Source organism: Eleutherodactylus coqui, chromosome 3, assembly GCF_035609145.1.
Source record: "Eleutherodactylus coqui strain aEleCoq1 chromosome 3, aEleCoq1.hap1, whole genome shotgun sequence".
NCBI lineage: Eukaryota > Metazoa > Chordata > Amphibia > Anura > Eleutherodactylidae > Eleutherodactylus > Eleutherodactylus coqui.
Window position 1 is genome coordinate 319759393 of NC_089839.1, and position 27794 is coordinate 319787186.

The 27794-nt window shown below is 45.4% G+C and overlaps 1 protein-coding gene and 1 long non-coding RNA gene across 2 annotated transcripts in view; one reads left to right on the plus strand and one right to left on the minus strand.

The window, feature by feature from the left end:
- The window catches only part of MOB3C (MOB kinase activator 3C), a 30690-nt gene extending 13319 nt beyond the window's left edge, over positions 1 to 17371 (minus strand). The window contains exons 1-3 of the mRNA XM_066598061.1: positions 17237 to 17371; positions 8601 to 9070; positions 6572 to 6774 (exon numbers count right to left, since the gene is read on the minus strand). Of these exons, the coding sequence (XP_066454158.1) occupies positions 6572 to 6774; positions 8601 to 9018 (621 nt within the window). The 5' untranslated portion in view covers positions 9019 to 9070; positions 17237 to 17371. The remainder of the gene's footprint in view (positions 1 to 6571; positions 6775 to 8600; positions 9071 to 17236) is intronic.
- The window catches only part of LOC136620070 (uncharacterized), a 54947-nt gene that overhangs the window by 20636 nt on the left and 6517 nt on the right, over positions 1 to 27794 (plus strand). The window lies entirely within an intron of this gene.

Below are 27794 nucleotides of genomic sequence, written 5' to 3' on the forward strand. Positions count from 1 at the left end.
TAACTGTCGACGAAGCTCGCACGCGCGCCATTTATCATAGCATAAATGTACTATGCCAGTAATCTTCCCAGGAGTGTACTCAACAACTTCCCAAAGTTTCATGGCGATCGGATGAATGGTGTAGTAGCGCATAGAGGACAAACAGACAGACACAGACACACACGCATACATTCAATTTTATATATATATATATATATATATATATATATAGACTAGCTTACCCGTCGTGCGTTGCTGCGAAGACAGACAGACATACATTTGTTTTTATATATCTAGATAACAACCAATCACAGCGCGGCTTTTTTAGGTTACCTCAGTGGTATATTATATAACAACCAATCACAGCGCAGCTTATATGTTACCTCAGCAGTATAAAATATAACAACCAATCACAGTGCAGCTTTTTTAGGTAACCTCAGCTTTATAATATATAACACCCAATCGCAGGGCAGCTTTCATGTTACCTCAGCAGTATAATATATAACAACCAATCACAGCGCAGCTTTCATGTTCCCTCAGCAGTAAGAGAAATAACAACCAATCACTGCACAACTTTTATTCTGCCTCAGCAATATAAAAAATAGCAACGAATCACAGCGCAGCATTCATTTTACCTCAGCGGTATAATATATAACAACCAATCACAGCGCAGCTTTCATGTTACCTCAGCGGTATAATAGATAACAACCAATCACAGTGCAGCTTTCATGTTACCTCAGTATAAGAAATAACAACCAATCACAGCACAGCTTTTATTTTACCTTAGCATTCTCAATATCCAGGAATTGTCTTGTGATACGTTCGGCGGATGCATCATCTTGTAGTTGAACACGCCTCCCGTTGCTCGTAATGCCTTTTGCTTTTGTGCTTGAGATGGAAATCAAACGATCTTTGTCTGGGGGGGCATAACTGTCGACGATGCTCGCACGCGCGCCACCTATCGTAGGATAGATGTACTATGCCAGTAATCTTCCCAGGAGTGTACTCAACAACTTCCCATTAACTTTTCCTATTTGTGACATAATCAATGCTCCTGCCAAATTTCAAGTTTCTGTGACATTGGGAAGCGAGAAAATTAGATTCCGTATGTAAAATTTGGACGCTAATTCTTTGGCGCTTAGAATTGAATAATCTAGTTGGGACCCATTAACTTTTCCTATTTATGACATAATCAATGCTCGTGCCAAATTTCATGTTTCTACCACATCGCGAAGTGAGAGAATTAGTGGCAGTGATGGAAATCAAACGATCTACGTGGGGGGGGGTCGTAACTGTCGATGACGCTCGCACGCGCGCCATTTATCGTAGCATAGTTGTACTATGCCTATAATCTTCCCAGGAGTGTACTCAACAACTTCCCAAAGTTTCATGGCGATCGGATGAATGGTGTAGTAGCGCATAAAGGACAAACAGACACACACAAAGACAGACAGACACACAGACAGACACGCATACATTCAATTTTATATATATAGACTAGCGTACCCGTCGCGCGTTGCTGCGAAGACAGACAGACATACATACATTCGTTTTTATATATCTAGATGACGGCAGCAGCGACCACTGAGGTTTTGTAGGCCGCTGCTTCCCCCTTGCAGGCTGAATAAAATAGCCGTTGTGTGGAACATCCAATTTATCCGGCTGCTGTGGCTTCTTGGGAAGATAGCTTAGTACATGTTTGCCCACTTCCAACTCCAATGGAGACTGACTGTAAATGGCTGGCGTGCTCTAGTATTTATGGTTCCAAGCTGTACGTGTCATTGCATACAGTCTATCTATCTATCTATCTATCTATCTGGGTTATTGCATACAGTCTATCTATCTATCTATCTATCTATCTGGGTTATTGCATACAGTCTATCTATCTATCTATCTATCTATCTATCTATCTATCTATGACATCAGGAAATGAGAGAATTAGATTCCGTACGTAAAATTTGAACGCTAATTCTTTGGCGCTTTGAATTGAATAATCGAGTTGGGACCCATTAGCTTTTCCTATTTATGACATAATCAATGCTCGAGCCAAATTTCAAGTTTCTATGACATTGGGAAGTGAGAGAATTAAATTCCGTACGTAAAATTTGGACGCTAATTCTTTTGCGCTTAGAATTGAATAATCGAGTTGGGATGAGACATAAGGCCTGGCCCATAAGCATTCCCCAACCTCCAAGAACTGAACCTACCTACCTGAATGAGATTTTGTAGGCCGCTGCTTCCCCCTTGCGGGCTGAATAAAATAGCCGTTGGGTGGAACATACAATTTATCCGGCTGCTGTGGCTTCTTAGGAAGATATCCTAGTACTTGTTTACCCACTTCCAACTCCAATGGTAATTGGCTGGCGTGCTCTAGTGGTTCCAAGCTGTACGTGTCATAATACAGCCTTAATGACATCACAATGCAGCTTATGAGAACATGTTGGGGCATGTTCAAGGGCGTCCGATGTTGATGACATCAGTGATGACATCACAATAGCAGGTGGCTTACTTATTCGATCTACGTGGGGGGGGGGCGTAACTTTCGACGACGCTCGCGCGCCATTTATCGTAGGATATTTGTACTATGCCTATAATCTTCCCAGGAGTGTACTCAACAACTTCCCAAAGTTTCATGGCGATCGGATGAATGGTGTAGTAGCGCATAAAGGACAAACACGCACGCACGCACGCAGACAGACATACATTCAATTTTATATATATAGATTACAGGCGTGTTTGCTTGACAGAAGGAAAGGTTGTAAGATGACTGACCATGTAAGTATCACTGCTGGAGGGTGCATTCACACGAGCGTATATCGGCTCGGTTTTCATGCTGAGCCAATATACGTTGTCCCCATGTGCGGGGGGGGGGGGGAGGATGGAAGAGCCTCAGAGCAGGAACTGAGCTCCCACCCCTCTCTGCCTCCTCTCCGCCCCTCTGCACTATTTGCAATGAGGAAAGGTGGGACGGGGGCGGGGCTAATTCTCGGAACTTAGCCCCGCCCCCTTTCTGCCTCCTTTCATTGCAAATAGTGCAGAGGGGCGGAAAGGGAGTGGAGAGGGGGCGGGAGCTCAGTTCCTGCTCCTGGCTCTTCCAGCCTCCCCGCCTGCAGATGAGGACCTCGTATATCGGCTCGGCGTGAAAACTGAGGCGATATACGTTCCTGTGAATGCAGCCGTAGGGTGTAACCGCTGTTATGTAGTTCATGTAATTATGGAAAGCTGCTACTAGTGTATATATCACTGCTGTAATAAATAGTAGCAAGAAAAAGTAAGTGTACCCTTTTGGAATTCCTTGGATTACTGCATTGATCACTTATACAATGTGGACTCCTTGTATCTAAGTGACAATTCTAGACAACCTCACTGTTTTGGGGTTTTTTTTGAGCCCATTGAGTAAACCTTCTCAGTGCAGGGGGGGGAAAATAAGTGCACCTCTGTTTTAGTGACTTCTCCAATAACTGAGACAGCTTTTGACAATCAGCTGAGAAGACAAGATTGGAACTCTGGCGTTCACAGCCCCTCTAGCCGTGCAATAAAGACATATAAAGCCTGGTTACTGACAAACTTATTTTTTCATGAAATATTAATCAGTGTGAGCTGTGCCTTGATGCAAACAATTCTCAGAAGAGCAAGATGTGATATAGAAGTACATGGAGCTAGAAAAGGCTATAAATGCTAGAGAACTGGGTGTACATCAATCCAGGGTTATTATCTACAGATGAAGGAGCTTCAGGGTTGTTCTACGTTCTTGATGAGCATCCCATTATATCACTCCAAGAGCATAACAGGTATTCAAGGTGAGAAAGAATCCAAAAAGAAGAGCAATGGATCTACAGAAAATGCTACAGCCTACAGCAACCTCTGTACATATCTCCACTGTTTTGAGGAACACGAACCACAAATGGTGGCCATGGAAGTACATGATGAAGAAAACTGCTTTTGGTCAAAAATACAATGGGGCCTGTCTCATGTTTCCCCAAGACAATCTGAATGTTCCACAATGCTTTTTTAGGAACAGTTGACACACAAGTGAAACTTTTTTTTTTTTTTTTTTTTTTAGTACAAATGTACAACGCTATGTTTTGGAGAAAGAAAAAAAAATAACACCAAACCTAAACCCAACTGTGAAGTATGGTGGACAAAGCATCACGGTTTTGAGCTGTTTAGCTGCCTCAGGGGCTAAAAGCCTAAGGCCGGCTTCACACGAGCGTGACGGGCTCCGCCGCGTAATATTCCGCAGTGAAGCCCGTCACGGCGCCCCCCAGAGACCCCATACTTACCAGCGGAAGATAGCGTGAAGACACTTCCCCGCCCACCGCCGTCGCGTCATGTGACACGCCCACCCGTGTCACGTGACGCGCCGGCCGCATCATATGACGCGCGGCGGTAGGCGGGGAAGCGTTTTTTCACGCTATCTTCCGCTGGTTGCAGCGGGAGATAGCGTGAACGGACGGCTTCCATTGACTGCAATGGAAGCCGTCAGCGCGTACACCCGCGGCAAATAGAACATGCTGCGGGTGAGGACGGGAGATTTCACGGTGCGAAATTCCGCGGTGGAATTCCGCACCGTGAGCATTGTGCTATGAGGTTCAATAGAACCTAATAGCAGGGGGCACCGCAGCGGATTTTTGCCGCGAATTTACGCGGCGTAAATCCGTTCGTGGGAAGGAGGCCTTATGCTCGTTGAGGGAATTATGAACTCTAAAACAGCATTCACACATCACAGATTTGGTATGGACAGCAGAAAAACTGCAGCAAATCCACATCAAAATCTATACCAGTGATGTGGAATATGACGCAGATTTTCAGCCGCTCCGCTATGTGCCAAATCCTCTGTGTGTGAACGCAACCTAAATTGAATCAGAACATCTTACTGGAGAATGAAAGTTTAGTCATTCATGATCTCAAACTGAAGGAACATTGGGTGAGATAATAACCCAAAGTACACAAGCAAATCAAGGAAATGATGGTTGAAAAAGACTGTGTTTTTGGAATGGCCAAGTTAGAGTCTTGGACTTAACTCTATAGAAATGCTGTGGTATGAAATGAGCTGTGCACAAAAGGCATCCCAGAAATACCAATAGAACGATGAACTGAAACATCTGCCGGTAGGAAAGGTCCGAAATTTCTCAACGTTGTGCAAATATTATTTGTAGATACAGGAGCTAGTTGGTGGGGGTGATTGCTGCTAAAGGGGCAGGTTACTAGTGGGTCTGCCAACCGTTTTGCTAAGGCCATATTACTGACACAGCTAGGTGGTAGAAGAGGAGAGGGTTGTCATGATATCTTTTACTCATCTTTATTTTATTAGAAGGTGCAGAGAGAAGTTGAAGTTTTAATCGGTTAGTATCATAATGTAAAGACTTCTCTGAAGTGCCATCTGCTCTGTCTAGTGAGCTGCTCCACAGCTAAGATTGATAGCTGTAGCATCCAATCAGAGCTGTGGAGCATCTTAATAAACAGAATGGAGGACATGTCGGAGAGACGTCGCATCCTCACAGTGGCACACCGCTAATTCAAACTTCAATTTCTCTGTGCAATGTCTATTGAAATTTTGGTGTGATTGCACCTCTCCTGCCCCTATTTGATACTGTCAGCTGTTCTGTTTGGGTAAAACCTCTGAACTGCTCTTAAATTGAAGGGTTCATTTACTTTTTTATTCCTGTACTGGGGGTGTTTCCTTGAGGTGCTCAATAAAATACATAAATGGGTAAAACTGTGTAATTAGATTATAGACAAAAAACATTGTGATTTAGATAAAAAACAAAACACATTTTACTAGTAATCAAGGAAGAGTGGAATGATCCGGTTCAGGGTTGGAGTCTCTTTGTCATAACCGATGCACATTGATAGTATGGTCAGTGGAAGCAAGAGGTCATTATGCAGGAGTAGGCGAGTAGTGAAGTTGGGGGAAGCCAGAGGTTGGTACACTGAGCAGCCATTTGTAGACTGAGGAGCAGGAAGAAGAGGAGCTTGACTACAGGCTGGGAGCTCAATAATCTGGTGAGGAGGAAATGGGAGGCCAGGTTTATATATGGTGTCTAATCAAGTGAGTAGAGTGGAGCCAAGTAGGAAAGCAGGGACTGGATTAACAGGAGCAAGAACTAGAATAAGGTTCAGCAGAGGAGCTGTCTAGAAGGCTGGAAAGCTCAGTAGGGAATGCTGCCACTTGGAGCACAGGAGCTTCTAAGTTTGAGCCCTAACACAGAGATCCAAGTAATTGTAAAGGGTTCATTGGCTGATAAATTGTTCAGTGTAAATGCATGCCCCAACTGAACAGCGAATGAGAATTTATCTTGTCGTTCGTTGCTCACGTTCTGCATTCACACAACTGAACGATGGATGGGCCAATATAAATAGGCAGTCGTTCAATTGTTTGAGGTTAGTTCCTGTTTAAAAATAGCAATGATCATCGCTGGGACGATCTGTTGGGCAGCTGCACCCGACAGGTCGTCCCATGTAAAAGAGCTCTTACTTTGTCTGCCCAATATCTCACTCATAATATAACTGGAAATGTAGGTTAGTCTCATGCATGGGATGTACTCTAGTATCTCAGCCTCCCCAGTGAATAGTGTAGACTGTCGCTTACCAATGGTTCAAGCTCTCGATGGTCCACCAGGCTGAATTCTGTAATGAAGTAGTAGAAGTGCTTGTAGCAGGTATTGACATGAGCCTCAGCTCCAACACTGATGATACCATCAAAATGATGGATGTACACATGGACAAAGACCCGGAATAACCGTGTCAAGATCTTGGTGGAGACATCCTGGAAATTCTTTGGGAAAGGTATCCCTGTAATATGAACACAGAATGTTAAGACAAAAACCTGAACAGTACAAAACTCTGCAAAGTTAAAGTGACTTTTAAGATGCCTGCTTATCCCCATCTCTTCCCCAGTTTGTATGTGGCAGTTTCCTAATAATCACCTATTTTTCACTGGTGGTTTATCATTTGTACTTTATAATAATTCTGCACCTACTGTAATAGTAATTGGCTCTTGGTGCACAGACCTCCTGTTATAGTGATATATGTGATAGAATTGTATTTAAACACAACAACCAAGCAGAGCTGCAAGAGGAGGGACAGCGCAGCAGCCTTAGCCAATGATGAGGGAGAGGGTGTGTCTCGGACTCCTGTAGATAAGCTATAGTCACAGATCACAGCTCTACCCTAAAGCTGGGTGCTCACCGGATGGAAATATCGTGGCTTGGCGGCACCGAAAAACCGTGGGAGAGCTGCAGCTTCAAAACCTGCAGCATTTCGGCGCGGGTTTTGGAGCGGTTCAGCCGCTGGCGTTCCACTGCGGATTTCTCTCCTGATAGAGAGGAGTAAGGCCACAGCGAAAAAAAATTGAGATGCCGCGGAATTGAATTCTGCGCCGCATGTCCCTTTCTGCCGAGTTTTGCTGCAACGTATTGGCTGCCCCATGTGGACAAGATTTTTGCAAAATCTTGTCCACATGGCTGGCAAATCCCAGGATTAGGAGCCGTGGGCGGAATTGCCGCATGGAAATTCCGTGGCAATTTCATCCCATGGGAACCCAGCCTTATGGTGATGCGTTAAAGGTGTTTTCCAGTGAAATACTATTGATGACCTCTGCTGCATCTTATAATGAACCTTTTGTCTTTTGGACCAGAACAACTGTTGTGACTTCAGTAAAGGAGGTAACCCCATGCAGACCGGGGCTGAATCCACAAAGTCTGACAATCTGGCTATCCAAGGGCACGGACTTCTTCCTGGTAACATCCCTTCCTCGCCATAGACCGTATAATGAATGCTATCGATCAGTGACAAGTACAAGACCTGCAGCTATGCACATCTGGACCATTGTCACATATGAGATTGCTGGTTGGAAGGAAGAGAGCGTAATACATGCGTGGTGTCCCAGATCAGATAACAGCAATCTAATCTGACTGACTGGATACTCCTGTTCATATATTTCATCCAGTAGCCATCATGTCAACTCAGGCTGGTTTACTATTCCTGCCTTGCAAGCTGTGGCGCCTCCAACAGTTAGTAGAAATTCTCCTGACAAGCCTCTATGGCTGATGTCTCCAGGGTGCGGCACTATAGATAGGAGTGTCCAGTTCTAAGGCTCTGCTTGTTTTGTTTACAAAGCATTGAAGGAAGCTGCTGCCTGACAGGATTTCCTGCCCTGCACCCAACAAATTGGTGACTTACAGATAACGAAAGTAGCTTACATTCTGTGGCCAATGTGAGTACAGCTCACGGGCAAGAGGCCTCTGATCATCTGCTATATTCTGCAGTTTCCCCTTAACGACTAATTCCCTGAACCCTGACCTCTATGATCCCCGCATCCAATCCACATATTGTATTCCTGGGCTCTACTTGTTGATGGAGAGTTCTGTTCCAGACTGACCCATTGTAATGTCTCATGTTATACATTGGGGAACAAATCTGAGGGGGGGGGGCACATATTTTCATCATTATTGGTTTTTATATGATTGGATTTATAACAAGGGTGAAGAAAAAGCAGTTAGTGGGTCCTCTCAGCACTAAAGTATACATGGGAACCTCCGATCTGCTACTGTCACTTTGCCCATATACCAGGTGGATTCTCTTGTCAGAGAGGAAAGATCTTATATAACCTGACTCACCTGTTCTGGTTGGAAATATGTCTTCATTATTTATCAGTGTTTCTATCCAGTCCATTAGCAAGTTCATATAAAGGGGAGCGGACACCTTTGTGGGCTTCTTGTACTTGTGCTCATCCTGCCATCTGTATTCATACCTGAGGCCACCAGACATGATAGGACAACTCCTCTTGGTGCAGAACTCAGACATTGTCCCATAAATCAAGTTGATCCTGTTGAAGAAGTCAACAACATGCACAGCTATCCAGTCATTAATGTTCTCCCCTGGAGGAAGCTGCACTACAGTCTTCAGATCCAGGCCTGATTTCAGAGAAGCCTGAGCCTTTTTGTAAAGCTCAAAGCGTTGTGTTCCAGGTTCAAACCTCTTCCTTGGGCGGAACGTTCTGTCTTTGTTAAAGACCTGGGTGAGGCACAATGCCATGGTGTCCAATCCACACTACGATTCGAGTCGGAGGCTGACGGACAGTAAACACCTACAAGACGAATCAGTGTCTCTTATATTCTGGTCAGCAATCATAAGAGCTAAAGACTCAGGGAATGCAGAGGAAAATCTGCATCAAAAAACACACCATTGATGCTGATTTTGATGTGGAGCAGCAGAATTTTCCCTTTCAATTCAAAGGATAAAATCTGTTGTGCCAAAACCATGCAAATGTATCCCAAATTACATCAGAGGTGGGAAATCGTTAACGATAACCCATTAGTGTTATTATTAAAGGGCCACTCCTATACATTTTTCCATCCCAGTCTCCCTCGTCCGATTATCAGACTCTGAACATCTATGGACACCAACATGCCAAATGTTATGGGATAGTGGTATGTAAATTGATTATGACTTAGCGTTACCTCAGGTGACAACTTGGGAATACCAAATCTATAAAAGTGGTGAGGTGCTATCTTGTGAGTGAAGTTAAACACTGATCAGCATGTTCATGGCATAGCAACGTGAATTATCAGAGTTCAAATGAGGCATGATAGTCGATGCCAGATAGGATATTTAATTTCTGAAGTTGTGTGGGTATTTAACATTCCTCAATCTACAGTGATGTGTGTACCGCTAATACGTCATTGAAGGCATTACCACCCACAGTGCAGAGTGCTGTGCCTATCCACGGGTGCTAAATAAAGGCAACGAGCAGCAACCGGCTGGAATTGCCCTGCAATTCAAGTCTGGCAGAAATACACGCACCTCCTGCAAGTTCTTAGCTTCCATGGGATGTGGGAGCAGAAGACCCACCAAGAGTGTCTCTATTAACATTACGACACCGAACACAGCACCTTTCCTAGGCTCATGAAGTTGCTAACTGGACCCTAGAGGACTGGCAATGCATGGCATGGTCTGATGAATCATGGTATTAGATGTTTTGGCTGACGGTAGGGTTTGTGTGTGACATAGACCTTATAAAGCAATGGACCCCAACAAGATAATGTGCAGGCTGGTGATGCTTTCATACTGGTGTGGGGTGTTTACTCATGGCATGGGTCCACTGGTCTTCCTGCACACGTGACTGACATTCGAGAGGGGGGAAATGGCTGAACTAGATGTGTATATGTCTTGTTTCAGCCTTACATACTATGTTATGACTGGTGTCCACTACGTTTCACTGCTTGGTGACTATTTGCAGTCCTTCATGTAGCCCCACAATGATAGTATATTGTAGCAGAATAATGTAGTGGGCCACCGGGCCCAAGTTGTCCAGAATTGGTTTGAGGCGCATTGTTAAAAGTTCTTACGAATGGTGCCGCCAGCTTGGTCCCCTGCCATGAGCTGAGTAATATGGGATGTGGTGAAGAGGTCTATGTGCACCCGAACTTCTACACCTACAAATACCATGGAGCTGTAGGTGATTATTCAGACAGCCTAGCATCCCTTCAGATGTCTTCCGTCCACTGGTGGAATCAATGCCGTGTCAGGTTGCTGCACTTTGCCAGGCTAGAGGGAGGCCTACACTAAATTAGTTCCTGTTCCCCGACTTTAGCTGCTAGTGTATAAAGTAGTTAATTCGATGCAGTGCCACCTCCTGTCTGATAACTTACCAGGCACCATCTTGATGCCGAGATTTCTCCCAGCTCTTTATGCTGTGCTACAACTCCCATGATGCATCAGAACAGCATCATATGACCAGCTACAGCTAATACCATCTTTGCCTACTAAGAGGACACAGCCATTACCCTCTGTATTATATATTCACCTACATGAACTACAGACCATAAGTATACAGTCAGAAGGCCAGGTTCATGATCTCCTTCATTATAACTGTGTGACAGGAACTCCTTATCAGCAGTAATTGTGATAGGAGTTTCTGCCTACTCCCATGAGGAGCTTGTATGGTAGAGTCCAGCCACTCCCACTCACAGGGATGGCAACACTCTTGATCTGGTCTTCCTCCGTCTCTGCTCTGCTTCCAACTTCACTAACTCCCCTCTCCCACTCTCAGATCATAACCTCCTCTCTTTCTCTGTCACGCTCCCTAACATCTCTCCAGACCCACCTACCTACCGTACCTACTGGAACCTTAAGGCCATTCATACCCAGGACTTTGCTAAATCCCTACAGTCCTCTCTGTGCCCTATCTCTCTCCTCTCCTGCCCCAACCTGGCTGCGGCTCACTACAACACTGCTCTCAAACATGCCCTGGATGAAGCGGCTCCCCCCCTCCCCCCCAGTGACTCAAGCAATCCGATGTAGAATGCGGCAACCCTGGCTCATGCCTCAAACACGTTTCATCCGGCGGTGCTCTAGAAGTGCTGAACGGCTGTGGAGGAAGTCGCAAATGTTTACGGACTTTCTCCACTACAAATTCATGCTCAGAACCTACAACCTCGCCCTCCACCATGCCAAACAAGTCTACTTCACCTCTCTCTTCTCTTCACTATCGCACAACCCTTAACGGCTCTTTGATACTTATCACTCCCTTCTCAGCCCTAAACTGCAGCCCCCTGTGACGGATCTCTGTAGAGCTGGCTGCTTACTTCAAAAAGAAAATTGATGACATCTGTCAGGAAATAACTTCCAAATCCCAGACTAGCCCTGACCCTAGTCTTGTCAGCACGGCATCTATCTCCTGCTCACTGTCTGTACTCAGACCAACGGTAGAGGAAGAAGTCTCCAAATTGCTTTCCTCTGCTTGCCCCACCACCTGCGCTAGCAACCCTCTCCCCTCACACCACCTCCGATCCCTCTCCCCAGTGGTCATCCCCCATCTCACCATTATATTCAACCTCTCTCTGACCTCTGGCATCTTTCCCTCTTCTTTCAAACACGCCATCATATCCCTACTGCTAAAGAAGCCGACTCTTGACGCGACTAATGCTGCCAACTACCGACCCATCTCTAATCTCCCCTTCATCTCCAAACTACTGGAACGCCTAGTGTACTCACGCCTTGTAAGCTATCTATCAGAGAACTCTCTCCTAGACCCCCTACATTCTGGCTTCCGACCCCAACACTCAACAAACTGCCCTTACAAAGGTATCAAACGACCTCCTGACAGCCAAATCGAGGGGCGATTACTCCCTACTGATCCTCCTCGACCTCTCTGCAGCATTCAAGACTGTTGACCACAAACTCCTCAGTATGCTTCGCTCCATCGGCCTAAAGGACACTGCTCTCTCCTGGTTTTCCTCCTACCTATTTGACCTCTCATTCAGTGTCTCCCTTGCTGGCTCCACCTCCCCTCCTCTTCCCCTTGTTGTTGGGGTCCCCCAGGGCTCGGTCCTCAGCCCCCTCCTTTTCTCCATCTATACAGCCCCTATTGGACAGACCATCAGGAGTTTTGGCATCCAATATCACCTCTACTCTGACGACACCCAGCTATACACCTCTTCCCGTGACATCTCTGCACCTTTCCTCTAAAACATCACTGACTGTCTGTCCGCTGTCTCTAACACTATGTCCTCTCTCTACCTAAAACTAAACCTCTCTAAAACTGACCTGCTGGTATTTCCACCCTCCACTAACCGACCTCCTCCTGACATCTCCATCTCAGAGTGTGGCACCATAACTCCCAGCATGCCCGCTGCCTTGGGGTCATATTTGACTCTGATCTCTCCTTTACCCCCTACATCCAATCTCTTGCCTGAACATGTCAGCTGCACCTCAAGAACATCGCAAGAATCCGCTCTTTTCTCACCGCAGATACACTAAAAATGCTCACTGTTGCCCTAATCCATTCACGGCTCGATTATTGCAAGTCGTTGCTGATCGGCCTCCCCTGCTCCAGACTCTACCCTCTCCAATCCATCCTGAATGCGGCAGCCAGGCTCCTCTTCCTGTGCAGCAGCTACTCGGACGCCTTTGCCCTGTGCCGGTCACTGCACTGGCTGCCCGTTAAATACAGAATTCAATTTAAACTCACTACCTTCATCCACAAAGCCCTCCACTACGCATCACCCCACTATATCGCCTCCCTCATCTCAATCCATCACCCAGCCCGGGCTCTCCGCTCTGCTAACAAAACTAGACTGCGCTCTCCTCTAATTCAAACTTCTCATTCCCGCCTCCAAGACTTCTCCAGAGCAGCACCAGTCCTCTGGAATGCACTACCAAAGGATACCTGGGCAATCCAGGACTCATAGAACTTCAGGTGTACTCTAAAAATGCACCTCTTCAGGGAGGCATACCGCATTCCCTAAACAAACCCCGCTGTACGCCCCCTGATAACATGCTCCCTGACCTACTGACTGCAATCCCTGCCAGCCACCATCAACTGCCCTTGCAGTCATACTGATTCTGCCGTCACACGGCTAAATGTCTGACCATTGGTTGTGTATAGTATCCCTCACTCTCCACCCCGCCATACCGTGCACATCTCCAGTCCTTTACCTTCTGTATCCCCCCATCACTTGTAGTATGTAAGGTGGTTGGAGCAGGACCCGCACCCCTATTGTTTCCATCAACTGATTACTATGTAACCGTGGTTCTGTAATGTTTGTACTTTTGTCTTTCTGTATTCCCCGTCTATATAAGCGCTGCGGGATATGTTGGCGCTATACAAATAAAGACTATTATTATTATAATCTCAGACAGGAATTAGGCCTCCTTCCCACGGGCGGATTTCCGCTGCATTGCCCGCAGCTATTAGGTTCTATTGAACCTAATAGCTCAATGCTTACGGTGCGGAATTCCACCGCGGAATTCCGCACCGTAAAATCTCCCGTCCTCACCCGCAGCATGCTCTATTTGCCGCGGGTGTACGCGCGGATGGCTTCCATTGCAGTCAATAGAAGCTGTCCGTTCATGCTATCTTCCGCTGTAGCACAGCGGAAGATAGCGTGAAATTGCCTCTCCGCCTACCGCCGCCGCGTCATATGACACGGCCGGCCATGTCATGTGACGTGGCCTGCGTGTCACATGACGCTGTGGCGCGTCACGCCGAAGCGTCATGCGGGTACGAGGACGCCGGATCCGCAGGTAAGTTTGTCGTCTTTGGTGGGCGGCGTGACGGGCTCCGCCGCAGAATTTACAGCCGGCCTTATACTGATAGAAAAACTGACTTCTTCTGAGTATAAAGCAAAGTAATTCACAGGTGGTAAGAATGAAATCACGTGATCATCTAAGGAGAAGGACTTTCAGATAGAAAAGACTGAGCAGCCAAGGTGATACTAGCAGACCTAGGCCTCCTTCGCAAAATTGCAATTTTGCTCACAAGATGTCTGAGATTCAGTGATGCTTTTTTCTTGCAAAACATCGCTGCCGCTTGCCATTTTCGTGCGTGTTTTTCTCGTCATAGACAATAGGAGTTTCTAATGTTAAAAATGCATTGCGTCACACGAAAGTTGCAAGTTCGTGCTTTGCAATGCAATAAATAGGAGACTCAATGGGGAAACATGGGAGATTAAAAAAAAATGCAGAAAGACAGGGCATGCTGCAATTTTTTTTCCACTCCACATAGCATAAGTTAAATCATTGCACAAGGAAAGACTAGAAGGAATGGGATGAAACTGAAAGGGAGGAGACACAGATTAGATATTAGACAGTTAGGGGATCAATGAGTGGAACAGGTTACCACAGGAGGTGGGGAGTTCTCCTTCAAACAGACATCTGTCTGGGATGATGTAGTGAATCCTGCACTGAGCAGGGGGTTGTAGCCGATGACCTTGGAGGACCCAATAACCACAGAGTCCTTTACAACTCTAAGGCCTCATGTCCACGGGGAGCAATCCGAGCGGTTGTCCCGCACGTAATTAAATACCTGCAGATGTTATTTTTCCCTGAGGCGCGGATTGCGTGTGCGGGAAAACACACGCAGCATGCTCCATTTCAGTGTGGGTCTCCCGCAGGCTTCTATTTAAGCCTATGGAAGCCGTCCAGATCCGCGGCACACCCGCAGCTGAATTCCTGCTCTCCGGCGCGGGAGAGCAGGAGTTAAAAAAAAAAAAAAAAAAGAGTGCGCGGCCCGCTGCCGGCATGCCGAGCACATCCGCCAGGCCGAAGAAACAAGATCCGGCCGCGACGGAGGGAAGATCCGCTGAGTTCGGACAGGTAAGTAAATCTTTTTAGGCTTCATGTCCGCGGGAAAGGAGGGACCGGCTGCGGGATTCTGCATGAAGAATCCGCGGCGGGCCTGATTTTCCCCGTGGACATGATGGCCTAACAGTCTCGAATTCTATGATTAGTTTCATAATTCTCTGTTTTCACTCACTCTTGCATTGCGCGCTTTTATCGCAAGTGTGAAGGCACACTTATATACACTGGGAGCTAGTTATGTGATGAATGGGGGAAAGAAATCACCGGAACAGCCCTTTATGCCCTAAACGCTTTATGACCTATGTTTATGTCCCGACCGCGGGGTACTTGATGCAAAAGGACATAAACTTGTGTCATATGGATGACGTGCGATCAGAGGCAGAACCCGTGCATTCATAAGAACAGCGATTCCTGCTGTTAACCCCCTAGTGACCAAGCTTTTTTCAGTTTTTCCATTTTCGTTTTCCCCCCCCCGCCCCGCCTTTTAAAAAATCGTACTTCTTTTATTTATCCATCGCAGTCGCTGTATGAGGGCTTGTTTTTTGCGGGACGAGTTGTATTTTTCAGTGGTGCTATTTAATGTACCATATAATGTACTGAAAAACTTTTGAAAAATTCTAAATGGAGAAAAATGGAACAAAAATGAAATTCTGCCATCTTTCGGTGCATCTTATTTCTATGGCGCACAAACTACAACAAAAATTACATGATAACTTTATTCTATGGGCCAGTACGATTACTACGCCACCAAACGTAGTTGGGTTTTTTTTAAAGATATTTAATTTTCTTTTATTATTTTCTGCCATCTTCTGCACGTAATAATGTTTTTATTTTTCCGTTAACATAGATGTGCGAGGGCTCATTTATTGCGGTACGTTCTGTAGTTTGCATTGGTACCAGTTTGGAACACTTACAACTTGTTGACCACTGGCGTTATTTTTTTTTCTAATAACGTTCATCCAGCAGGGTAAATAATGCGTTACTTTGATAGATCAGACTTTTACGTATGCAGTGAGATCAAATATGTATTTTTAATTTATTATTTAGATTTTTTTATTACAAATATGGCAAAAGGGGTGTTTTCTTAACTCTGATTACTTTTTTAAAAAAAATTTTTATTCTTACTTTAAAAAAAAGTTAAAGTCCCCACAGGGAAAAAAAAATTCGTGACATCATCCGCTTGCTAACTGTGCATAAAAACCGCAGCTCTGCACGCAGTAAAACACAGTGTTTCACCTCCGGTTGTGCGAGAGTGTCCGAACCCCGTCGAAGTAAGCAGCAAAGAGAAATGAAGTGAGTTGTGCTCCTTGGGCCCTCGCTCTCCTATGTAGAGATGTTATTCTGGGTCTCTTCACCCTAGTGGCAAAACAAGCCTCAGGTAGAGCTCAGGGTTGTACTACATGGCCTGGCCCCATCATTACTAGTATGGACAGGAAAGCTGACACGGTGGATGAGGAGCAGCCTGCTACATCTGTCTGACATGTCTCCAGGTCAGCAGTGAGATGGATGGAGCCAGGAAAATGCTATTCATCACTCTCATTTCTAACCAATCTATCCTTCCTCTATAAGGGACAGGATCCGGAAGTTGCTGTCCTTGTGCATGTGACATCCGTTGCCCCTGAGGGCAATAACACTGTGGGAAATGCGGGGTGACTCCTGATCACTCCACATACCATCACCATGTACAACTTGTAGAGTCAACAAAACCAAGCAATTTCCAGACTTCTGCTTCCTGAGTTTCTTTATTATCAAGATGGGGAAAAACATGATATTTTGAAAGAAAGTTCTTTAGGGGGAAGTTGAACCTTCTGGAGAAAAACCTGAATAACACAATATATATGGGGAAGCAAAAGTCTTCTTCATTGGGCACTGAATGCCTTCCTGACCTGCGGTGGGGCAGGAATTGGTCCTTGGACTTACATTAATTTAGAGGGACAGGGTATTTTTTATCTCAACCTCCAGGCATTGTTACCCTCTTGTGTCACCCCAGCTTTTATACAGCAGCCTCCGCATAGGCAGGGGGAGGGGACATCCAAAAAGGAGTGCCTTCATGCAGTGTTACCTTCTAGTGTCACTATTACCCCCCAATCTTACACCACAGCCTCTTGTGAGAACTGGTCAGGTCCTTAGGGTCCTGCACTCTGTGATCCCCGTCCTCCACCCTCATTACCTGGTAAGCAGGAGCAGATCCTACTGGTTCCTGAAGTTCCACAACTCTTCTGGCTCCAGTTACTGAACAGCTCTGAGACGTTAATATACACACAACACACTCAGCTCTGCTCCTCCAGTGATGTCACATCCTGAGTCTGTATCCAAGTGCACAACTGTTCTTGTAATAACTTGTGTGCATGAGCCAGATGCATCCGCGTCTACAGCCTCAACAGGATACACACATTATCTCCAGTATTCGTAATACACATGCTGCACACACAACACTGCAAATACTTAACGATATACAGGGAAGATTTATCAAGTTATAATTGGTATACAAAAGCTGCAACTTTTGGCACAAGATAAATCTTGTGGCTGGTCTCCCTGATCTTTTAAGACTCAGACAAGAGCCTTGCCTGCAAATGCAACATAGATGGGTCACTTGAGACCGAGCAGTTTAGCTGTGGCCAGGCCATGATCTGTGGCCTTCAAGAGAAGTTGAGCATGGAGGCAACTGAACTTCTGGAACATGACCCTTGAGCCTTTAGCTGCACCAATGACTGCAAGCTAAAGGAAAATAACAGCTGGTGGCGATTGGAGATCTGTAACTGAGCCGGGCACCAGAGAAAGCTATTTCTAATGTCACCTTTTAGAAGGGACGACAGTCGTCTAAATGAACGCTGACGGCACCACTAGGTTGTTAGCACTCGTGCAGAACGATTAAACAGGCAGATCAACGCTATTGCTCACTTCTCACTGGCAAGGAAGAGGGAATATATGATGTAAACCTTTATATATATATTACAGGAGGAAAAAGGGAGAGGAGAGACATGATGGAGAACTTTATACCCCATTTCTCCAAAAATAAGAGTGTTTTTTATTAATTTTTCTGCCAAAGATGCACTAGGTCTTATTTTCAGAGTATGTCTTATTTTCGGGGAAACACGATACATGTTATGGAGGCGAGAATGGAGAGGAAGACATGATGGAAACCATTATATATGTTGCAGAAAGAGAGGAGAAACATGATGGAAACCTTTAAAGGGAGGGACATGATGGAGACTGTAAGGAGAATTTATGTGTTTACCAAGGAGAAGACAATCTCAGATCTTGTTTAGTAGTGTGGGCCCATAGGAGAAATACAAATCACACCAGCCTGTTGCGGTATCAAATGATTTCTAATGTATTCAAAGTTGTATGTGATTTATATATCATAAATGACATCTCAGGAAAAGTACATACCTCCAAAACTAATAAGAATACATGATAGGTTAAACATTTTAGTTATAAGTCACCGGTGGCAGAGTATTCCCCAAAATAGGAAAACTAGAATTCACCAAAGGGGAAATCAAATTAAAATATAGCTTTTATTTCTAAAATTAAAAAAAAAAAACTCGGCGAAGTGTTTTAGACAAGAACACACATAAATTAGACAACTCTCGTATTCTTAAAATGTTTAGCTCCTTAGGTGGTAGCTACAGTACACTTTTATTAACCTTTCAAGACCTGATAACCTCTAGCTCTTAGACCTGACAGCCAAATATTAAGGGGCAGTACTGTAGATTATGAATACTGTCACTTCCTCAGAGTAATTTTCACAGAGCTTGACATTATTATTGCATACTATTGTGTGTTACACTTTATGCATATCAACCATTTGTGTTCATATTTTATATCTCTTTGATAAAGGTTTCCATCATGTCCCCCTCTCCCTTCTCTCCTCCTATAACATGTATAAAAGTTTCCACCAACTCCTCCTCTCCCTTCTGTAATATATATATAGATAGATAAAGGTTTCTATCATATTTCCCTTCTCTCCTCCTGGAATACATATAAATGTCTCCATCATGTTTCCCTCTCCCTTCTCGTGTAATACACTTAAAGATTTCCATCATGTCCCATTCTCCCTTCTCCTCTCCTGTAACATTTATAAAGGTTTCTATCATGTCCTCCTCTCCCTTCTCCTCTCCTGTAACATATAAAGGTTTCCATCATGTCCCCCTCTCCCTTCTCCTCTCCTGTAACATATAAAGGTTTCCATCATGTCCTCCTCTCCCTTCTCTCCTCCTATAACATATATAAAGATTTCCATCATGTCCTCCTCTCCCTTCTCTCCTCCTATAACATATATAAAGGTTTCCATCATGTCCTCCTCTCCCTTCTCTCCTCCTGTAACATATATAAAGGTTTCCATCATGTCACCCTCTCCCTTCTCTCCTCCTGTAACATATATAAAGGTTTCCATCATGTCCTCCTCTCCCTTCTCTCCTCCTATAACATATATAAAGGTTTCCATCATGTCCTCCTCTCCCTTCTCTCCTCCTGTAACATATATAAAGATTTCCATCATGTCCTCCTCTCCCTTCTCTCCTCCTATAACATATATAAAGGTTTCCATCATGTCCTCCTCTCCCTTCTCTCCTCCTGTAACATATATAAAGGTTTCCATCATGTCCTCCTCTCCCTTCTCTCCTCCTATAACATATATAAAGGTTTCCATCATGTCCTCCTCTCCCTTCTCTCCTCCTGTAATATATATAAAGGTTTCCATCATGTCCTCCTCTCCCTTCTCTCCTCCTATAACATATATAAAGGTTTCCATCATGTCACCCTCTCCCTTCTCTCCCCCTGTAACATATATAAAGGTTTCCATCATGTCCTCCTCTCCCTTCTCCTCTCCTGTAACATATAAAGGTTTCCATCATGTCCCTCCTCTCTCTTTTCTCCTCCTGTAATATATATAAAGGTCTCCATCATGTCCTCCTCTCCCTTCTCTCCTCCTATAACATATATAAAGGTTTCCATCATGTCCTCTCCCTTCTCTCCTCCTATAACATAGATAAAGATTTCCATCATGTCCCATTCTCCCTTCTCCTCTCCTGTAGCATTTTTTTTTTTTAAACTCGTTTTATTGAACAGTATGTATTTTGTACATTGCATGAATAAACAACTTTGGTTACATCATAGGCTCTTATAATTTATGTAATTACCTTTAAATACGTTACATTAACATATGCTGATATTGAATACAGTGTGGCAATATATTTACTCATGGTATCAGTGGAGGGCCGTAACTTTCTCGGGTTTTACCGGTTTGTTCTGGATACGGTTGCGCTCAGCAGGCTTTGGAATCGGTTTTGTGTGAATATTGTACTTGTTGATCCGCACCATCTTTCCCACACCTTGTCGAATTTCTCGGGGCATTTTCTGTTTTTGTATACTATTTTTTCATATGGTAGGATAGCATTCACTATGTTCTGCCGTTTTGAGAGTGTCGGGGGGCGTCTATCCATCCATCGCAGGGCTATTGCCTTGCGGGCGTAGCATAGTGTCTTGGTGAGGAATACCCTGTCGTGGTATTGCCACTGCTCTTCGTCTAGAATGCCCAGTAGGCATACTGCTGGGTCTTGTGGTACCGGTATACCCATCAGTTGGGTTAGGAATTCTGTGATTTCTCCCCAGTATGTGTAGATATTGGGACAGCTCCATATTAGATGGTTGAAGTTTGCATTGGGGGCTCTACATCTATGGCACTGATTTGTGGGTATCCTCTTCATTTTGTGTAGTCTGATCGGTGTCAGATAGCACTGGTGTAGTATATATAATTGAGTCAGTTTGTTGTTTGCGGCTGGTGACACCGCGGTTTACGTGGACATCGCGGTTTCCCAGTCCTCACTGGTGAGAGTGGGGATGAGCTCTTTCCATCTCTCCACCACTGTCATTGGCATTTCGGGGATCTTGGATTGTAAGAGGTGGGTATACAGATATCAATCCTTTGGGTCCCTGGGTGCACAGTATACCTATTAACGGGTACTGAGAGAAGGGTTGTCTGGGTTCTGGGAATTGTGGTGTTAAGGCATGCCTAAGTTGTAGGTACCTGTAGAAGCCCGTTCTTGGGATTTGGTGTAGTTGTTGTAGTTGCTCGAAGGAAATTAGTACTTGGTCAGTGTATAGGTGTTTTAAAGTAGTAACTGCTAAATTTATCCAGAATTGTTTGTCTGGTAAATTCACCAGGTGTGGCAGTGCTCTGTTGTCCCATAAGGGAGTCTCCAGAGGGGTGCCATCTCGTTTGGTCAGTAGCTTGCATGCCTGCCATACATTGGTCGCAAGTCTATGGATGGGTAACATCTGTTTAGTCAACAGTCCTGGTTTCTCCAGGAGGATCCAAAGAGATGTCTCCGAGAGGAAGAACAACAGGTTGTGCTCGGAGTTGGGGAGAGAAGAGCCCAGTAGCCAGTGACGGATATATCTGACATGTCCCGCTAAATAATAGAGCTTAAAGTCTGGTAGTGCCATTCCTGCCATTTCTTTAGGTCGCTGTAGTGTGTCCATTCGAAGTTTGGCTCTGGTGGTCCCCCAAATGGACGATACTATTAGGGAATTAGTTTTTTTAAAGAATGTCTGTGGTATTGTTGTTTCTGCGTGTTCTAGGCAGTATAAGTACTTGGGGAGTATTATCATTTTTATGAGGTTTATTCTGCCTGCTACTGACAGTGGCAGAGAGCTCCAGGATTTCAGTTTTAGTTGTAAGGTTGTCAGTAAGGGGGTGATGTTTAAGTCGAGGCCTAAAAAATTCCCAAATTGGTTTATTAGGGTGATAGCTAATGGTAGCATGTTTTTGGGGTCCGACATATATAGTATTATGTCGTCTGCATATAGCCCTATCCTGTCTTCTCTGGGTCCCACCTGGACACCTCTATATGAGGCGTGCTGTCGGATCCTCAAAGCCAGGAGTTCTATGGCAATTGCGAACAGGAGAGGGGAAATTGGGCAGCCCTGTCGGGTCCCCCTGTGAAGCAGGAAGGAGGTGGAGGTCAGGCCGTTTACCACTACCCTAGCCGTCGGTGCCTTGTATAGAATCGAGATCCATCTAATAAATGCATCCCTGAATCCAAACTTCTGTAAGGTCTTCATCAAGTATGGCCATTCAACCGAGTCGAATGCCTTAGCTGCATCTAATGAGGCCAGGGCCCAGTCCAATCTCCACCCCACCTGCGTAATCACCTGCGTCCTTCTAATGTTATCTGACGTGGACATTCCGGGGATGAAACCTGTTTGGTCTGAGTGTATAATATCATTTATGGCTTGGTTTAGGCGTGAAGCCAGTATTTTAGTGAGGATTTTGTAGTCCGTGTTCAGTAATGAGATAGGCCTGTACGAACTACAGTCTTCTGGTTTTTTTTTCTGGCTTTAGGATGAGGACTATGGTGGCCTCTAACATTGATTCTGGGAGCTGCTTTTTATCGAATATGTGGTCATATAGAGAGAGTAGGTGTGGTATTATTTTTTTTTTTGTATTGGTGATAGACCTCTATCGGTAAACCATCCGGTCTCGGGGTTTTGTTTTTTGCCATGTCGTTTATTGCTTCCTCAATCTCCTCGTTTGTTATGGGGGAGTCTAATAGGGACTTGTGGGCGTCTTGTAGCTCTGGGAATATTATGTCCGTTAAGTAAGTTTCCAAGTCCTCTGGTAAGTAATCAGTCCGTGTTTGATATAAATCATTATAATATTGTTGAAATCTATTTAGGATCTCTTTTGGGTCTGTGAGTGTTGCCCCTTGGGCTGATTTGACTCTCAGTACGGTCGGGGGCGCAGTTTCCTGCCGGGCCATCCAGGCTAATAGTTTGCTAGATTGATTTCCTAGTTCAAAAAAGGACTGTCGAGTATAGAAGAGGTTTCTTTGGGCTTTTTCTCTTAAGTATAGTAAGTAATTCCTGCCCGTCTGGAGCCATCTATCTCTTTTGGTGTCTGTTGGATCTGCAATAAATTCTCTCTCTAGCAGTTGGCATTGCTCTGCTAATTTTTCTCCTTCTCGTGAAGTGGCTTTTTTTATAAAGGAGATTGAGGATCTGAAGCATCCTCTGAGGTAAGACTTGAATGCCTCCCACACTAGCGTCTTGTCTGAGTGTGCTTCATAGTAGATTTGGATCTGGTCCGGTATGCAGTCATTGGGGCCGAACAGCGAGAGCCAGAATGGATGTATTTTAAGTCTTTTATGTATAGTCAGACTTGGGTTTTTAAGAGCCATGCGGATTGGTGAGTGATCCGAGATTCCACGAGGGAGGAACTCTATGGAGTTGACTTTAGGGAATATTGAAGGGGACCCGAATATGTAATCAATTCGACTAAGCGCGTGATTGTGGGCTGCGTGGCAGGTATATTCTTGTGATTGTGGATGAAATATGCGCCACAAATCCAGCCACCCCGTCACCGATATGATAGAAGCCAGTTGGGTCACACCGATGTCTCCCCCCCTCCGAGCACTACCCCCGCATCTGTCCGCAAGGGGGTCCATTACCATATTCATATCCCCCATGCAGATAATGGTTGCATCTGGTGAGAATGACGCAAATTGAATGCCGTCTGCTAGAGTAGTTGTTGTTGCTGGTGGTGGGTTGTAGCAGCATAAAAGGACATATGGGTCATTATTGATTTTAGCTCTTACAAATATATATCTCCCCTCTGGGTCCCTTTTAATTTGTTCTACTTCCCATCTCAGTGACCTTCCTATTAATAGAGACACCCCTCTGGAGTATGTCGTGTGACACGAGTGAGCGGACCACTGAACCCATGGCTTTAACAGGGTTTTTGTAGTTTCGGGTGTAAGGTGGGTCTCCTGCAGACATAGTACATACGGCCACCAGGAGCGTATTAAGGAGTTTATTGCTGATCGCTTTCTGGCTGATCCCATGCCCCTGACATTCCACGACACGAAGATTACCTCCACCATAGGCAAGGACAGGTAGATCGAGTCAGGATAAATTTCTCTATAGTTTTCAGTCTGTCAGGAGTTCCTCCATGACACCCGGTTACATTTTTATCATACGTCATGCAACTGTATTTCAGTACATTTCTAACAACAATATAGAGCACTTGATGTATACAACTCTTAAACATTGCGGTAATATATTACCAACTTGGAACTTTAACAACTTATCTTTAAACAAAGGTAGAATGTAAATGCTTTCTCTACTGAGATAGAATTCGTGGCGAACTAGTACTGGGGGAACCTACATAGTATAGCTTTAATCTTGGCTATACTTGAGGTATTGTTATGTTAATAGAACCATAGTAGAAGCCGGCCTCAGCCTGATGGTTTTTTTACTGGGTGGGCCCCCTTGGAGGGGGAGGAGTTTCCTCCCCTCTGGGCTTTTCAAATTCGCATTTATTCCATTTGAGTGCTGATTTGGGCTGGAAAGGGGGGGGGGAGAGAAAAGAGGGGGGGGAGGAAGACACGGTAGGTCAGGGGGGGGGGGCCGGGGGAGGCGAGGCTGCTGTTACTCGGGGGGAGGGGTGTGGGCTGAGTATTTATCCTAGGCAGTAGGGGGTTAAGTTCCGTGTCTCAGGTTTGGACATTAACCCATTATTTCTAGGGCGTTATTGCTGGCATATATTAGAAAAGGGGGCTTTAGGTATACATTTGCATATTTATACGATAGTCCCGTCACCTAGAGAAAGGAAGGAAAATGGTTATGTATACGTTACAGTCCTTCTGGTGGGCGTCTGGTATCCAGCCAGTTTTCTGCGTCAGCTGGTGAAGTAAAGAAGCGGGTGCGTTCTCCATCCACTACTCGTAGTCGTGCCAGGTATGCCATGGAGTACGATATTTGCAGGTCTCGTAGTTTCCTTTTGATTCCGATGAATGATGCCCGCTGTTTCTGGAGATCTGCTGAGAAATCCAGGAATATGGATACTGTAGCGTTGTCGTACCACAGGGGACCTCCTTTTCTTGCAGCTTGTATGATTATGTCTCTGTCGCAGGAGTTAAGTAGTTTCGCCAGTAGGGGTCTAGGTGGTGCCCCAGGTATGGGTGGTTTCATGGGCACTCGGTGGGCTCGCTCGATTACAAAGACTTGTGAGAGTCCTGCATTAGGGAAAAGTTCACTGAGCCATTTCTCCATAAATAAGGTCTCTGCCCTTCAGCTCGTTCTGGTAGACCCACTATACGTAAATTATTCCGCCGTGAACGGTTTTCGAGGTCGTCCGCTTTTTGTCTCCAATATTCGGCCTTTTGTGTGAGGTCACGTATCGTGGCTGACATTGGGGAGACAGTGTCATCTAGTGTAGAGATTCTATCTTCTGTTCTTGTGACTCATTCTCTCAAGTTTTGAAGATCTTGCCTTAGTAGACTTACGTCGACCTTTACTTCATCGATTTTGCCCGTAAGAGTAGCGGTAGACGTCTGTATTGCGGATAGAAGTTGCTCAGACAGTTGTTGTAGGGTTTGGACCATGCCCTCAGGTGGTCTTGGGCTGGCGTCTTTTGCCGCTGACGTTCCTGTTGTAGCGGGTGTAGTGGGTTCGGGGCCCGGGTCTTTACGGGCATCTCCCCTGGCGAACGCTTTTAGTTTGTCGGCTGCAGAGTTCTGTCTGGTAGGGCCCATTGTGAAGTCTTTTGATGTTTCTCTCTTGGGAGAGGTGGTTCTATAGGCTATTGGATTCCCGACAGGGGGCCTATAAATGTCTCTGTTCTGTTGTACAGCTTCTTTGGAGTATATGCTTTGTATGTTGATTAGTGGGTACTCCGCTGCTTAGGGGCTGCACTTTAATGGTTGCTGTGGCACAGGTATTGCCCTTTGGTCGAGTATGTAATGTTCACTATGTTCTGGGCACTGCTCTATTCTCCCCACTTTCCCTCTGGGTGGCTGCTGGCTGCGTTATATCTTCTGCTTGTCAGGGGCCAGTAGTTATGCAGCTGAGAGGGGTAGATCAGGAGTGCTGGTGAGCGTTTCCCTCACAGGGTTGTATGCGCTGCTTTATGTGCTGCTTTCTCTTCTGCTTGCTCTCTGCAGCGTCCCCCTTGGCCCCCCCGCGGTTTTGGCGGGAAAGATCGCGGCTCCCGTTCTCAGGGCAGTATATAGGCACCGCTTCAGCTACTCTCCCTCTTGCCTCCCTGCTCAGCCGGCTCCGTCCCCGCGCTGTTTCTGCCACTCCAGGAGCCTCCTCCGTGCACCCCCCCCGAGTCTCCTCTCTCCCCGCGGCCGGCGCTTGTGTTAAAGATGGCGGCGGCAGCGGTCGCGGCGTTGCGGGTCCGCTGCCGATATTACCTCCGCTAAGGGTGCTGTGTACGCTCTGCGGGCGGCTCGGCAGTGTTTGTTGGGTCCAGGGGCCCTCAGGATGGGTTCAGGATGGCGTTTTTGGTCGGCTTAGGCAGGAGCCTCTCCTACATGCGGCCGGTCTGCTCGGCTGCTTGGCCACGCCCCCTCTCCTGTAGCATTTATAAAGGTATCCATCATGTCCTCCTCTCCCTTTTCTCCTCCTATAACATATATAAAGGTTTCCATCATGCCCTCCTCTCCCTTCTCTCCTCCTATAACATATATAAAGGTTTCCATCATGTGTTCCTCTCTCTTCTCTCCTCCTATAACATATATAGGTTTCCATCATGCCCTCTTCTCCCTTCTCTCCCCCTGTAACATATATAGGTTTCCATCATGCCCTCCTCTCCCTTCTCTCCTCCTGTAATATATAAAGGTTTCCAGCATGTCTTCCTCTCCCTTCTCTCCTCCTGTAACATATATAAAGGTTTCCATCATGTCCTCCTCTCCCTTCTCTCCTCATGTAACATATATAAAGGTTTCCATCATGTGTTCCTCTCCCTTCTCTCCATGTAATATATATAAAGGTTTCCATCATGTCCTCCTCTCCCTCCTCTCCCCCTGTAACATATATAGGTTTCCATCATGCCCTCCTCTCCCTTCTCTCCATGTAATATATATAAAGGTTTCCATCATGCCCTCCTCTCCCTTCTCTCCATGTAATATATATAAAGGTTTCCATCATGTCCTCCTCTCCTCCTGTAACATATATTAAGGTTTCCATCATGTCCTCCTCTCCCTTCTCTCCTCCTGTAACATATATAGGTTTCCATCATGCCCTCCTCTCCCTTCTCTCCATGTAATATATATAAAGGTTTCCATCATGTCTTCCTCTCCCTTCTCTCCTCCATAACTTATATAAAGTTCTCTGTTAAGAAAATTGTAGATCAATATATCAGTTAATTGTTTTTGCTATTAGATTGTAGACTAGGAAGAACTAGCATGCTGCTAGTATAAGTGGTGAAGGGGTTAAATAAAACCTTTTCTATATACCAGTGAGTGGTATGGGATTATATGAAAGGGAAAGGCAGCGCGCTGGGATCTTTTTTTCTTTTTTTCAATCAGGCAGAACTCAGGTCATAAAAAACCTCCAAACTTTTATTCAATAAAAGCGTAGCATATTCAGCAGCGCCGTTTCGGCCACATGCACCGTGGCCTTTGTCAAGCTGATACACCATGCACAAGACAACATTTAAATAGTGCACTCTATTAAAAACAATTGAACTTACCTGTGTGTCTGGAAGTGCTGCCCAGTCATGGATCCCAGGTCTTCCTATTAGTGTCCACTAGGGGTGTAACAGTAGTGACTGTTACTGCGGGGGAATTGCTAGTTACCTCCTTATAGAAGTCCATATTCATAACCAGTACATTGGGACCATTGGTCTCCCGCTGTCAAAGATGTCACTGCCCAATTGTTATAGCAGCGCTAAGCGATAATCATGACACACTAATCTCATACTCGAAAGAGGAAATGGGACA